Source organism: Mesoplodon bidens (genome assembly GCF_964165515.1).
Source record: "Mesoplodon bidens genome assembly, chromosome: 9".
In the NCBI taxonomy this organism is placed as follows: Eukaryota; Metazoa; Chordata; class Mammalia; order Artiodactyla; family Ziphiidae; genus Mesoplodon; species Mesoplodon bidens.
The window spans coordinates 70,237,919-70,253,488 of record NC_138166.1 but is presented as its reverse complement, the minus strand read 5'-3'; the positions used below and the strand labels follow the sequence as shown (position 1 = coordinate 70,253,488).

Below are 15,570 nucleotides of genomic sequence, written 5' to 3'. Positions count from 1 at the left end.
GTAAATTAACTACTTCAGTTTAAAAATGGTTAAAAATAAAATTACATATACCATAATAAAAACCCACTTATTTTCATCACAGTAATACACTAAAAAAGAAACCTACAGCTAACATCCTACTTAATAGTGAAAGAAAAATGTTTTTCCAATAAAAACTGAAAAAAGAACAAGATAAGATTACTCTCACCATCTCTATTCAGCATTCTCTAGAGGTTTTAACCAGTGCAGGAAAGCAAGAAAAAGCAATGATAGGCATCCAAATTGGAAAATAAGACGTAAAACTGTCTTTGTTCACAGATGACATTGATCATCTATTACATTATTCTGTGGAATCTACAGAGAAGCTACTAGAACCAGTAAGTGAGTTTAACAAGGTTGCAAGATATAAGATTAACATATAAAAATCAATTCATGTATACTAGCCACAATCAACTAGAAATTAAAAATAGTACCATTTGTAATAGCATCAGAAATATGAAGTATTTAATATATGAACATATATTTATATGAAATATAAAGCTGACAAATATGTGGCAAACCTGTATATTGAAAACTATAAATTATCAAGAGAAAGTAAAGAAGACCTAAATGAGTAGAGATATATACTGTGTTTATTAGTGGAAAAACTCAATATCTTTAACACACCCATTTCCCCAAAATTGATCTATAGATGCAGTGCAATCCTGATCAAAATTCTGGCAGGTTTTTTTGTAGAAATTGAAAAATGTATTCTAAAATTTGTGTGGAAATCCAAAGGTCCTAGAATAACAACTTTTTAAAAGGATAGTGTTGGAGAGTTTCAAAATTTATTTTAAAGTTATAGTAATGAAAACAGTGTGGTATTAGTGTCAAGATTATCCATGAAATATAACAGAGAGTCCACAAATAGGGCTAAACCCCTTATCGGGGTCCCAGAGGAAGAAAAGAGAAGAGGATCAAAAATGTATTTGAGAAAATTATGGCTGGAAACTTTCCAAACCTGAAAGAGAAAAAACTCATATCCAGGTACAGGAAGCACAGAGGGTCCCAAAATGATGAACCCAAACAGACCCATATCAAGACATATCATAATAGAAATGGCAAATTTAAAGAGAGAATTTAAAGACAGCAAGAGAAAAACAAAGAGTCATATACAAGGGAATTCCTGTAAGGCTATCAGCTGATTTCTCTGCAGAAATTTTGCAGGCCAGAAGGAAGTGGCATGATATATTCAAAATGCTGAAATGGGAAACCTGCAAACTAGGATACCCAGCAAAACGATTATTTAGAATAGAAAGCGATAAGAACCTGCTGTATAAAAAAATTTTAAAAAGAAAAGAAAAAGAATAGAAAGCAAGATAAAGAACTTCCCAGACAAGCGAAAAATAGTTTTATCAGTACTAAGCCTACCCTAAAAGAAATGTTAAAGGGTCTTCTCTAAGTGGAAAGAAGTAAGGATCTACAGGAAAGGGAAAATCCCACTAGGAAATGCAAATATATAGTAAAGACAGAGAATCAGTTGTGAAAGCAACTGTAACTGCAATAAACAGTTAAGGGAGAATCATGCAGATGTAAAATATGACATCAAAACACAAATGGGAGGGGAATTAAAAATGTAGATCTTTTAGAATGTGTTTGAACTTAAATGACTGTAAGTTTAAAATAAGTAGATATATTATAGGTCAATACATATGAACACTGTGGTAACCACAAATAAAAAAACTTAAAATAGGTAGACAAAAATTAAAAAGAAAGGAACACAAGCTTACTACTAAAGAAAGTTCATCAAACCACAAGGGAAGAAACAAAAGAAGAAAAGAACAAAGAACTACAAAAACAGCCAGAAAACAAGTAATAAAATGGCAATAAGTACATACCTATCAATAATCAGTTTATGCCAATAGACTAAATGTTCCTAACAAAAGACATAGAGTGGTTGATTGGCCTAAAAAACAAGACCTATCTATATGCTACCTATAAGAGACTCACTTCAAAGCTAAAGAGACACACAGAATGAAAGTGAGTGATGGAAAAGATATTTCACACAATGACAAGAAAGTGGGGGTAGCAATACTCATATTAGACAAAATAGAATTTAACAGTGTATAACAAAAGACAAAGGCATTATATAATGATAAAGGGATCACTACAAGAAGTTTTACACTCATTAACATATATACATCCAACAGAAGAGCACCTAAATATATAAAGCAGATAACTAACAGACATAAAGGGAGAAATTGACAAGAATACAATAATAGTAGGGGACTTTAACACCTTACTGACATCAGTGGACAGATCACCCAGATAGGAAATCAATAAGTCAACAGTGGTCTTAAATGACAGAGTGGACCAGTTGGACTTAATAGATATCTACGGGACATTCCATCATGAAACAGCAAAATACACATTCTTTTCAAGTGCACGTGTAATGTTTTCTAGGATTGATCACATGCTAGGCCACAAAATGAGTCTCAACAAATTTAAGAGAATAGAAATTATATCAAGCATTTTTTCCAGCCACAACAGTATGACACTAGAAATCAGTTACAGGAAGAAAAATGGGAAAAGAACAAACGGGGAGACTAAATAACATGCTACTAAAAAAAACAATGGTTCAATTAAGAAATCTAAGAGGAAATCAGAAAAATACCTCAAGACAAATGGAAATGGAAACACAACTTCCCAAAATCTATTGGATGCAAAAGCAATTGTAAGAGGGAAGTTTATCACAATACAGGCCTTCCTCAAGAAAAAAAATCTCAAACAACCTAATCGTGGACCACCTAAAGGAATTAGAAAAGGAAGAACAAAGTCAGCAGGAGGAAGGAAATAATAAAGATCAGAGAGGAAATAAATGAAATAGAAACCCCCCAAAATAATGGAAAAGATCAATGAAAGCAAGAGCTGGTTTTTGAGAAGACAAACAAAATTGATAAACTTTTAGCCAGGGTCACCCAAGAAAAAAAGAGAACCTAAATTAACAAAATAAAAAACGAGGGCCTCCCTGGTGGCGCAGTGGTTGAGAGTCCGCCTGCCGATGCAGGGGATGCGGGTTCGTGCCCCGGTCTGGGAGGATCCCATATGCCGCGGGGCGGCTGGGCCCGTGAGCCGTGGCCGCTGGGCCTGCGCGTCCGGAGCCTGTGCTCCGCAGCGGGAGAGGCCACAACAGTGAGAGGCCCGCATACCACAAAAAGAAAAAAAAAAAAATAATAAAAATAAAAAATAAAAAATAAAAAACGAAAGAGGAGAAATAGCAACTGATACCACAGAGATACCAAAAGAAAAATAAAAGAATACTATGAACATTTATATGCCAACAAATTGGACAGTCTAGAAGAAATGGATAAATTTCTAGAAACATACAACCTGCCAAGACTGAATCAAGAATAAACACAATTTGAACAGACTGATCACTGGTAGTTTAACTGAATTTGTAATTTAAAAGAACGCCCAGCAAACAAAAGTCCAGGACTGGATAGCTTCACAGAGGAATTCTGCCAAACATACAAAGAAGAGCTAATACCTTTCATCTTCAAACTAGTCCATAATATTGAAAAGGACAGAACACTCCGAAATTCATTCTGCAAGGCCACCATTACCTTGATACCAAAAACAGCAAGACACTACAAAAAAGAAAATTGCAGGCCAATATCTTTGATGAAAATAGATGCAAAAATCCTCAACAAAATATTAACTAACCAAATCCAACAATACATTGAAAATATCATACACTATCATCAAGTGGGATATAGTCCAGGGATGCAAAGATGTTTCAATACTTGCAAATTAATGTGATACACCACATTAACAAAAGGATAAAAGTCACATGATCATCTCAATAGACACAGAAAGCATCTAACAAAATTTAACATCCATTCGTGATAAAAACTGTCCTTATAGTTGGTATAGAGGGAACATTTCTCAACATAATAAAGACCATTTATGACAAACCCACAGCTAACTTCATACTCAACTGTGAATAGCTAAAAGTCTTTCCTCTAAATTCAGTAACTAGACAAGAACACCCACTCTCACACTTCTATTTATCATAGTAGTGGAAGTCCTAGCCACAGCAATCAGGCAAGAAAAAGAAATAAAATGCATCCAAGTTGAAAGGGAAGAAGTAAAACTGTCATTACTTGCAGATGACATGATAGTTTATATAGAAAACTCTGAAGTCTCCACCAAAAAACTATTAGAACTAATAAATGAATTTAGTAAAGTTGCAGGATATAAGGTTAATATACAGAAATCTTATGCTTTTCCATACACTAGTAATGAACTATTGGAAAGTGAAAGTAAAAAAAAAAGTCCCATTTAAAATCACATCAAAAGGAATAAAATACCTAGGAATATACTCAACCAAGGAGGTGAAAGACCTGTACTTTGAAAACTATAAAAAATTGATGAAGGAAATTGAAGATGACACATAAACATGGAAGTATATCCTGTACTCTTGTATTGGAAGAATTAAGGTTGTTAAAAGGGCCATGCTACCCAAAGCAAACTACACATTTAATGCAATCCATATCAAAATACCCATGACATTTTTCACAGAACTAAAACAATTAATCCTAAAATTCATATAGAATCACAAAAGACCCCAAGTTGCCAAAGCAGTCTTGAAAAAAACAAAACAAAACTGGAGATATCATGCTCCCTGGCTTTAGACTATACTACAAAGCTACAGTATTCAAAACAGCATGGTACTGGCATAACAGACACATAGATCAATGGAACAAAATAGAGAGCCCAGAAATAAACCCACACACCTATGGTCAATTAATCTATAACAAAGGAGGCAAGAATATAAAATGGGCAAAAGACAGTCTCTTCAGCAAGTGGTGCTGGGAAGGTTGGATAGCTGAATATAAGCCAGTGAAGTTAGAACACGCCCTCACACCATGCACAAAAATAAACTCAAAATGGCTTAAAGACTTAAACATAAGACATGATACCATAAAACTCCTGGAAGAGAACATAGGCAGAGCACTCTTTGACATAAATTGTAACAATATTTTTTCAGATCTGTCTCCTAGGGCAAAAGAAGTAAAAGCAATAATAAACAAATGGGACCTAATTAAACTTAAAATCTTTTGCACAGCTAAGGAAATGATCAACAATACAAAAAGACAACCCACAGAATGGGAGGAAGTATTTGCAAATGATATGACTGACAAGGGGTTAATATCAAAATATATAAACAACTCATACAATTCAATATCAACAGAACAAACAACCCAGTCGAAAAATGGGCTGAACACATGAATAGACGTTTTTCCAAAGAAGACATACAGATGGCTAATAGGAACATGAAAAGATGCTCAACACTGCTAATTTAGAGAAATGCAAATCAAAACAACAATGAGATATCACCTTATACCTCAGAAAGGCTGTTCTCAAAGTCTGCAAATAACAAATGTTGGAGAGGATTTGGAGAAAAGGGAACCCTTGTACACTGTTGGTGGGAATGTAAATTGGTGCAGCTACTAAGGAAAATAATATAGAGGTTCTTCAATAAACTGAAAATAGACAACCATATGATCCAGCAATTTTACTCCTGGGTATATATTAGAAGAAAATGAAAACAGTAATTCAAAAAGATAAATGCACCCTTGTTTTCATAGCAGCGTTATTTACAATAGCCGAGATAAGAAAGCAACCTAAGTGTCATCAACGGATGGATAAAGAAAATACATACACATATATACACATACACACAGGTATATACACATACATACACACATAGTGGAACCTTACTCTGCCATAAAAAAAGAATGAAATTTCTGCTATTTGCAAAAACATGGTTGGAACTAGAGAATATTATGCTTAGTAAAATAAGTCAGACAAAGACAAATACTATATGATATCACTTATATGTGGAATCTAGAAGATAAAACAAATGAATGTATATAGTAAAACAGAAACAGACTCACAGATATAGAAAACAAACTAGTATTACCAGTGGGAAGAGGGAAGGGAAGAAGGGCAAGATAGAGTATGTGATTAATAGATACAAACTACTGTGTATAAAATTGATAAGCAACAAGGATATATTGTACAGCACTCTGGAATATAGCCATTTCATAATAACTTTTAATGGAGTATAATCTCTAAAAATACTGAATCACTGGGCTATACACCTGAAACTAATATTATAAATTAACCATATTTCAATAAAAAAGAAGATATTGTTAAAGAATTAAAAGACAAGCCATAATCTGAGAGAAATATTTTCAAGTTATATATCAGATTAAGGACTTGGATGAAGAATAAAGAACTCTCAAAATTCAATAAGAAAATAGGTTTTTAACATTTAAAACAACCCAGTCATTTTTCACTATGCAAAAAAATTGAACAAACACTTCACCAAAGAAGATACCCAGGTAAACATCACTACTCATTAGGAAAATCCAAATTAAAACTTCAATATACTGCTGCACACCTGTGACTATGATTAAAATTTAAAAGCCTGGCCGGTCCAAGTGTTGATGAGGATTTGGAGGAACTGGAACTGCAATAAACTCCTGGTAGAAATGTAAAACTCAGTATAAGTGCTTTTGAAAATAGTTTTGAAGTTTCGTTAAAAGTTAAACTTGCACGTACTATATGATCCAGCCACCCCTTCCTTGGTATTTGCCCAAGACAAATGAAACATGTCCATTCAAAGACAAACAGGAATGCTCATAGCAGCTCTAGTTGTAATAGCCAAAAACTAGAAACAACCAAGTTATCTATGAAAGGTATATCTTAATATAGTAGCCTACCTCAGCAATTAAAAAGGAATAAACTGGGCTTCCCTGGTGGTGCAGTGGTTGAGAGTCCGCTTGCCAGTGCAGGGGACACGGGTTCGTGCTCCAGTCCGGGAAGATCCCACATGCCGCGGAGCGGCTGGGCCCGTGAGCCATGGCCGCTGAGCCTGCGCGTTCGGAGCCTGTGCTCCGCAGCGGGAGAGGCCACAGCAGTGAGAGGCCCGCGTACCGCAAAAAAAAAAAAAAAAGGAATAAACTATCAATACAAGCAAAAAAATGGATTAATCTGAAAATAATTGTGCTGTATGAAAATAAGAGTACGTTATTCTGTATTATTCCACTTATGTAAAATTCTAGAAAATACCCACTGATCGATAGAGATAGAAATCACATCAATGATTGCCTAGTGGCAGGGGAAAAACAGGGAGGGTACAAGGAAGGGATTATATAAGGGGCACAGGAAAACTTTGGCAGGTGTTGGATCTATTCATTAATTTGATTGTAGTAGTGGTTTCATGAGTGTATAAATGTTAAAACTTACCAAAGTGTGCACTTTAAATGTTTGTGTGTCAGTTATACTTCACGTTGTACATCAGTTATACTATCCCCCTACCCTAAAAGGAGCAAAAGGAAGAAGAAAAACAACCTTTTTCCACGTAGTTCCATGTAGTAGAACTTTGTGTCGCATTTCCTAATAGATAGTCCAGATGCTTATGTGACCAGCTTGTCTACACACTAACAGAACTGAGGGACTAAGGTATTAGCTCATATCTTTGGTAATTAATTAACTGTTGTTATATATAAGGGTAACTAATTTTTATCTAATTTTAAAACTGCTTTCTTATTCTGGATTATTTCCACAGAGTTTTTGGTTTTTTTTTTTCCATCTCCAAAAAAGTTTATTAGCATGATTAAAAACATTTTTTGAATAATAGAATTTCTAAACATAAAAGAGTATCAGTGGCTATATCCTATAACCAGTATTTGCAACTGGATGGACAGCTTTATTGCCAGTCTTCATTTTATTAAAGACAATCCATATTTATTGGTTCCATGTGAAGTCATGACTGTTGCTTTGCCTGAGAATGAGTCCCTACTGCAATTAAGTATAAAAAAATTATCTTCCAGGTGAACCGGTTTTCAGGGCAGAAATAGAGACACAGATGTAGAGAACAAACATATGGACACCAAGGGGGGGAAAGTGGCGGGGGGCGGGGAGTGCTGTGATGAATTGGGAGATTGGGATTGACATATATACACTAATATGTATAAAATGGATAACTAATAAGAACCTGCTGTATAAAAAAATAAATAAAATTCAAAAATTCAAAAAAATACATATATCTCCCATAATCGGAGTGTGACCTGCATTACAGAGTAAAGAGTTAATAAAAATCCTCAAAGAGTTGGGTTTTTGTTTTTCAAAAACATTTTTTACACACTACAAAGAAATAATTAGTATTTTGGCTTTTAAAATTCCTGCATGATATTTAGAATGGCAGTCCCCAAACGTCCTCCCTTCACAAAATTGAGAACACAGACCCTCTTCCGGAGCATACATTCTTGGGGTGGGCTCTGAAGACTTCAACCTCCACATGTTTATACTGGTTTGAGAACAAAGCGTCATCCAGAACGTAGTAGTCTTTATACATGTCACCTTCACACAGGCATGGCAGTCTGGTGAAAGCTTCGATAACAAAACCAGCTTTTCTGAAAACTTCAGGCAGACTATTCACTTGTTCTTCCCAGTTCTATCCCTTGATTTCCAAAATTTCTGATGGTTTATCCCACTTGCCATCTATGTTTTCCACATAGGGATGAAAAGGTAAGACCAGAGCAAGGATGACCCTGCCTCTCGTTGGTTCCAAGACACTTCTGATACCTTTTAACAAAGTCAGGGGCTGATCACAGCGGTCCAGCAAATTCAAGCAGCTGATGATATCATACTGGAACCCTGTATTCTGCCAAGCACTCTGTATTTCTTCTTCTGAAGCTGCCATATTATAGTTTCAGACAGCTCAGTGGCATAAATTTCTTCAGAATGAGGGCTCATGATTTTTGTGACTTCTCCATCTCCAGCAACTAAATCAAGAAGTCTGTGGGTTTTCCAGTCTGGATTAATTTTAAGCAGTCTCTGAAACTGATCTGGTGAAAACACATTGAGCCTCTTCGTAGCAACCCATTGATAGATGTTCTAGACGTAAACTGGCTAAAAACAGATGACACAAAAGAGTGATATAATTGGATAAATAGCCAGCCCGATTTCTCAGTGCTGCTGTTTAGGTCTGTGTTCCTTGATCAAGGTAACTCTGAACAAAGACAGCCTGGAGTGAGTCGCATAGTTTCTCTCTGTTGCACGCAAACCACTGGTGGTTCTTCCTGCCGCCTGCGGCCGCCGCCAGCCCACCCCGGTCCGCTCGTCATGTTCACGTACGGGAGCCGGTGTGCGGGCTCCGCAGGGTCCACATCCTCCGCGCCAGCCACACGGACGCCGGGCTCAGACACAGCCAGCCCGCTAGCAGTCTCATCGGGGGCCGCGGCCACTCGCTCCGGTCACCGCCGGTGCCGGGTCAGGGAGGAGGACGCGCTGCCATCTCCAGCCGCCGCCGCTGCCGCTGCCGCTGCCGCCCAGGATCGAGCCATCGCGCCAAACTCGCCCATCCAGCCCCTTCAGGGCAGAGGCGGAGGGTCTCCATAGAGCTTTAATATTCAGCAAATGATACAGTGCTGTTTGTTTCTTTACTTTCAGTGTATCTCATGGTCATTTGACTCAGTTAATTAAATTTAATACATAGTTTGTTTCAAGCCGGAGATTCGCTATTTAATAGAATCAATATATTATTAAAATTACTTTTGAGATGGTTAAAGTTAATGGTTGAAAAGATGTTTTTCATGACCTTAAAAAGTTTTGGTATTTTGCTTTTACATATTTATAACTGCTTTCATTATCCTCTTTGACTTCTTAGATTCATCTTTATTTCATGGTATTTCTTGTTTAAAGTTATTTTTATATAAACCTGTTTTTTGGTAACTATAAATGTTTAAGTGAATATAAATATGACTAAGTTTAGAAATAAATCTCCCCTGTAAGCTCTTACCCAAATAAGATTTTAAATAAACTCTTATTATTTTTAAAATATATATACTTAAACATTATTTCTAATTTTTAATTAATTGTTACTCAGAAATATTTTTTTTAAATAATGACAGAAATTCTTTGGGCTTAATTACTCTGAGTTTTTTCTGAATAAAAGTTTTGGTTGAATAAGTCTGTGCAAGTGGAATATTTATAAGGGAAAGGTACATAATTAAAGCTTGAATTATATAGAAATGCAATGAAATAGCTTGGTTTAAAATTTATGTAATTAGGTAGAGGTAATCTTAAAATTCTTAACATGCCTTGTTTTTCCCTTTCTGCAGAGTGTGTATAAATGTGACTTCCTGAATTTGCAGCTTCAGCAACCACTCCAGCTTGCACAGGATGCTATAGATGCCTTTTTGAAGCAGCTAAAAAACCCTATTGATTCTCTTCCTGGAGAACTTTTCCATGTGGTTGTTTTCTCTCTCCTTCTTTCCTATTTTCCATCACCTTACCAGCGATGGATTTGCTGCAAGAAAGCCCATGAACTGTTAGTGTTAAATGGTTTATTGCTTATCATCACACCTGATTCCTCCCATCAGAACCGTCACGCTATGATGATGAAAAGCTGGAAGATTGCTATAGAGTCCCTGGGCTTTAAACGTTTCAAGTATTCAAAATTTTCACATATGCATCTGATGGCATTTAGAAAAACCTCTCTAAAAACCACAAGTGACTTGGTTAGTAGGAACTACCCAGGGATGTTATATATTCCTCAAGATTTCAACAGTATAGAAGATGAGGAATATTCTAACCCTTCCTGCTACGTTCGATCAGATATAGAAGATGAACAGCTAGCATATGGTTTCACAGAGCTCCCTGATGCTCCATACGACTCAGATTCTGGAGAAAGTCAATCCAGCTCTATTCCTTTCTATGAGCTAGAAGATCCCATATTACTTTTAAGTTAATATAAAAGCAAAAGGCCCTTTCAGTCCAGACTCGTAAACTTAACTGCTTACACTAATCAGAAATACTAACATGAACTCAGTACTTAAAACCTGCTTTGCATAGAAGAAATGCAAAGGTTTACAGAGTTTGCTATTTTTTTCTACTTCTGGATTTTAAAATTTATTCTTATATAGAAAGCTTAAAGTTTCACGCAGAGTGACTCCTGTCATAGCAGAAACCACTGTTATTTTAGCATTTAGCACTAAGATATTATAGAAAGGTACCTTTTTCTCTTTAGTGCTATTGTGAAAAATGAAGCATAATTTGCTATGTATTTTTCTTATTTTCATCTTTTCAGTGTTGACTTTAAACCATTGCAATGAGAAACTAAGATATGTAGAAAGCTGTAGATTGCACTTTGATGACTCACAAGTTAAATGTGACAGAGATAGATTGGTTTAGTAGTTTTGTGATGCACTTATTCTTTTTTCTAACTAAATTGTTACCTGTTAGAGAAAGCCATTTTGGCTCAGTTTTGTCTGATGATTGAACATTCCCCAAACTTTTTGGAATTGATAATTCTTATTCTTTCTTGCTTGCTCATTTGGCAGACATTGGGGAGATATTTCCCCCAAAGTATGTATTCTAATTTGATTAGCATAGTACAGTAAACACCATTGCCAAAATAGAGTTTTCATATCTTTCTTGTTGATTTGGGCCTTGGTGTTAAGTATATTTAATGGTGAGAATTCACTTTTACTTTTTTACATTTAGGTTTCATTTACCAAATTTTCGATTTAAGCAAGGAACAATATAATACTCAATACTGACCCGAAACACATTTGTGAAAGGGTTTGCACTTGTAAGAGAGCTTATATTCTACCTAGACCAACCTTAATAGGGTCCTCACCTTTCCATTAAGGAGGTGCTGCACTACAAGTCTGGAATTATATAGAAAAATTTTAAATTAACCCTCTGCTGGTAATCTCATAAAATGGTTTTGACGTTTCGGTATTCTAATTTCTATCTAAATCCTAGAAGAAATTTTTCTTTGAATATATAAACCATTAGTTGGCTGTGGGAATTTTCCCTTTCCACACTGATAAATGCCTTTCTGTGTTTCTGAATCAGAAGCAAATGATTAAGGAGAAATATATGTCCAACAAGACAAGATTAGTTTAAATGGCTAAGAACATTTAGTCCACATTGTCTTGTCAGCCAGCAATTGTCATGTAAACTATCATTTTTAAGAGTGCCACTGTGTGGATTTTTTTTCAAGTGGTTATTACATTAAAATTACCTCATACTGAGGTTTTTGCACTGAAATATCACAGTTTCAGATTTCATGGTTAATGTTGTGTGTGTGCGTTTTTAAAGGAAATTTGCATTTTCAATAGTTGATCCTAAATTCATAAACTGAACTTCTTTACTCTGATAAAAGTGTTTTTGTGCTTATTGTGAATTGCTGTAGTTAACTCTGAATGTCAAACTTTGTTTAGAAATAAAAAATTTACCCTTTAAGATATAAATGGTTGAGTGTGTATACCCAATATTTCAAATTAAATTTCACATTCTAAATTAATGAAAGTAACAAGATTGTAATTAACCTAAAAGTTGAGTAAATGCAATAAATATTGGTTGCTCAAATTTGCCAGAAGTAACTTGAAGTTTTTCGTTTACTTTCAATAGCATAAGATTACTTAATAATAAGGAATAATTAGGACTTTCTTTCCAATTAAGAGCTACAGGTCAAGTCTTGTAACTCGCCCAAAAGAAGAAAAAAAACACTGTGTTCAGGGTAACATAGAAATGTGTGTTGTTAGTACCTCCTTTACCATACGGTCCGTTTTCTGTGATTTGGCTAAATGCTATGTTAAAGGCAAAGAAAAGCAACATACCAAACAAAAGTGCTTTGAAAGTAAATGAAAACAGTGCTTTTGAGAGGCTGGTGTAAGTATTGATATATGACCTTGGAGTTAGCCCATGTGTTACAGCTAAAATGTTGGTGCTATAAATTCTTCTGATTGTTTACAGATGTTGATTCTGCTTATGCTCCAAAGTGTGCATGATGTATTTTAAGTAGTACTTTAAAGAAAAAATCTCTTTATAAAAACCTATACTCTCACTTAGTATAAATTTGTTTGGATTTATAAATCTCATTTGTTACTACTGTAAATTCATCTTCAAAATTAGGTTGGCGCAGGATTTAAACTAATACATATTCCACCAAAGCCAATTCAACATATAAATGTTAAAATATAAGCAGTCATGTGGCTTGGTGCCAGATTATATATGTAATGACACAAGAAGTTATTAGAGCCTTTAATACTGTATGGGTACTCTTGAGAATGATTTTGTTTGGATATGAAGAAGTTAAGGGGCCTCCTGTCACATTCACAACAGTATTCTCCAAAATAATTTGATGTTTCAAAAACAAATAAATGATCATTTGCTTGGTTTCTTCAGGATTATGACTAGATCAAGTGGTTTATATGGTAGTTGCCAAGTGGTGGGAGGTGGCTTACCTGAAAATGTATGTTTGTGTTTGTTGTATTTTTTCACATTTTGTGAACAAAGCACATTTATTAAAAATTTTAAATTTTCTAATATTCCTTGTCTGTTATTTACGAACTGAAAGTTTTGTGGTCTTGACCTAATCTCACTAAGTGATTTCAGAATTGGGAAGCAATTTAAAACTTAAATGACTTAGAATTTTCTATCTGGTTTCATCTAGTCCAGTCCCTTAATTTCATAAATTCATTCACTGAGATCCAGAGAGCTCAAGTGACTTACCCATTATCATGCTATTTACCAACGAACAAGGACAACAAACAAATTCTAGTTCATTATATGTCAACTATATCATACCCTGCTTTCCTTGAAAGTTAATTACATCCAAGATAATTTACCTAAGTATATCAGTTATTTTAGGGCAGCAGATGGCTTTCTCATGATGTGAAAGAGTTCTTTATTCATTAAACAGATATTTGAATTCTAATATGCTGGGGAAATATGCAATATGCTGGGGAAACAGCAGGGTTTGGTGTGTTCACAGTCCCCTGCTTTCATTGGAACTTACGATCTGATGAAGACAACAAGCATTCTACATGGAGTTAACATCTGTATCTAGGAATGATTGCCTACTGATCCTATACCTTTGTTCCTGCTTAACTTCCTTAATTTGTTTCCTGAATAGAACAGGAGGCAAAAAAATTTTTAAACACAACAAAAACTGTTTAGCAAATCACAAACACATTGTAGATACGAGGGATGTATTGTTCATCCCTCCAGAAAAGTGCAAACTGAAAAAAATTCTGATTGTTAAAGGCAGGGAAAAAATAGAATTGAGCTTTTGCTCCATTTTCCCACACTTTCTGAGCACAGTACTGCAATGGTATTCCTCTTCAAGAGTCCACATACTAGGTAAGTAGAATGTAGACTTAAGATCTGGCTCCTTCTTGGTGTTGGAAATTGTTAGCAAAGGTGAAAAACAAATACCTCTAAATTACTAGTCCCTAAAAACATATAATACAAACGTTTATTACAAAGAATGTTTGTACTATAATTATTTTATTTGTTCCAAAAACTTGATTTGCAGTAACTTGCATGATAGTTCACAATAAAAAATTCATGTCCATGATCAATTGAACACAAAGCTCCCCAAAATTATTAGTGGTGGCCTATATTACATAATACCCAAATAAACAAGCATGCTACAATAGCTAACAAATTAAGACCTCTAAATGTTATAAAAGGAGAGAAGTATTAGGTTTTCTAAACCCTATTTTGTCTTAGAGATATTCAAACCTTAATAATTGGAATCTCTATTTATTTTAAACTCAAGTTTGAATGTATGTTTTATCCCAAATTTGTTTCAGAATGAGCTTGGTAGTTTAGTATGTATTTTTCAGATAAGAATTTGTTACAGATGGCATTACTGAGTGGTAACTTTGAGTCTACATAAGCAGTGTTCAACTGTGAATTTTATTTTTAAACAGAACACCTTTGCTCAATTAATAGCTATTCCACTTTTTGCAATAATATAAAGCACTTGTTATTCATGTCACTGCTTGTCTTTAGTAATTGAATATATTGATAACTGTTGTGCACTATAGATTTTAACAATTTCTAAGATTGGGCCCATCAGTAGTACCAAAGATGGTACCTATGTTTTTTAACTTACAGGAAAATACAAAAAATTAGGTCATAGGCATTGACTGCAGGATTGTTTCTTGAATTTGTAAATAAGACTGTAAAACATAAATTTGTTAATATTGTTGGGTTGGAATACCCATGTAAATGATAAAAGTAGTAGGAAGCATTACTCAAAAGACAAAACAATGCCTGGTAGCATTTCCTGGCACTGGGCCTATTTGCACCTCTTTACAGAGAATAGCCAGGAGAATGTACATGCATTTTTATTGCTTGTATGTCTTATCTATTGAAGGCAGACACAACCAAGTAAATCAATAATCTCCTAATAACATTCTTTCCATATACCTTTGAGCTGGTGTGGGGGGAATCAGATATCTAGAAGAATATGACTTGTCACAGATACAGTCTACATGAGGCTATTATGGAATCCACATGTAAGTCATTTACATTTATTCCCTAGAGCTACAAATCTTTCCTAGAGTTAACTAATGCCACTCCAGCTATTCCCATTGCCTTCTACCAAGGAAAAAGAATACAAACATGGCCGTGGCCAGTATTAATTTAGTTCTCCCTCAAACTCTTGTCCTGTAACATATCCCCTGTTTGGAGAGAGTTTGCTGAGACAGGCTAAAATATGTAGGAAAGATAAAG

General features: G+C 34.9%; 1 protein-coding gene and 1 pseudogene across 2 annotated transcripts in view; one reads left to right on the top strand and one right to left on the bottom strand.

The window, feature by feature from the left end:
- SAMTOR (S-adenosylmethionine sensor upstream of mTORC1) overlaps positions 1-13,371 on the top strand; it is an 87,418-nt gene extending 74,047 nt beyond the window's left edge. The window contains exon 5 of the mRNA XM_081244850.1: positions 10,155-13,371. Coding sequence (XP_081100976.1) covers positions 10,155-10,784 — 630 coding nt within the window. The 3' untranslated portion in view covers positions 10,785-13,371. The remainder of the gene's footprint in view (positions 1-10,154) is intronic.
- On the bottom strand, positions 7,885-9,536 carry LOC308623015 (protein-L-histidine N-pros-methyltransferase-like; annotated as a pseudogene). The gene has a single exon. The product of its transcript is annotated as a protein-L-histidine N-pros-methyltransferase-like (transcript).
- Positions 13,372-15,570: the final 2,199 nt, after the last annotated feature.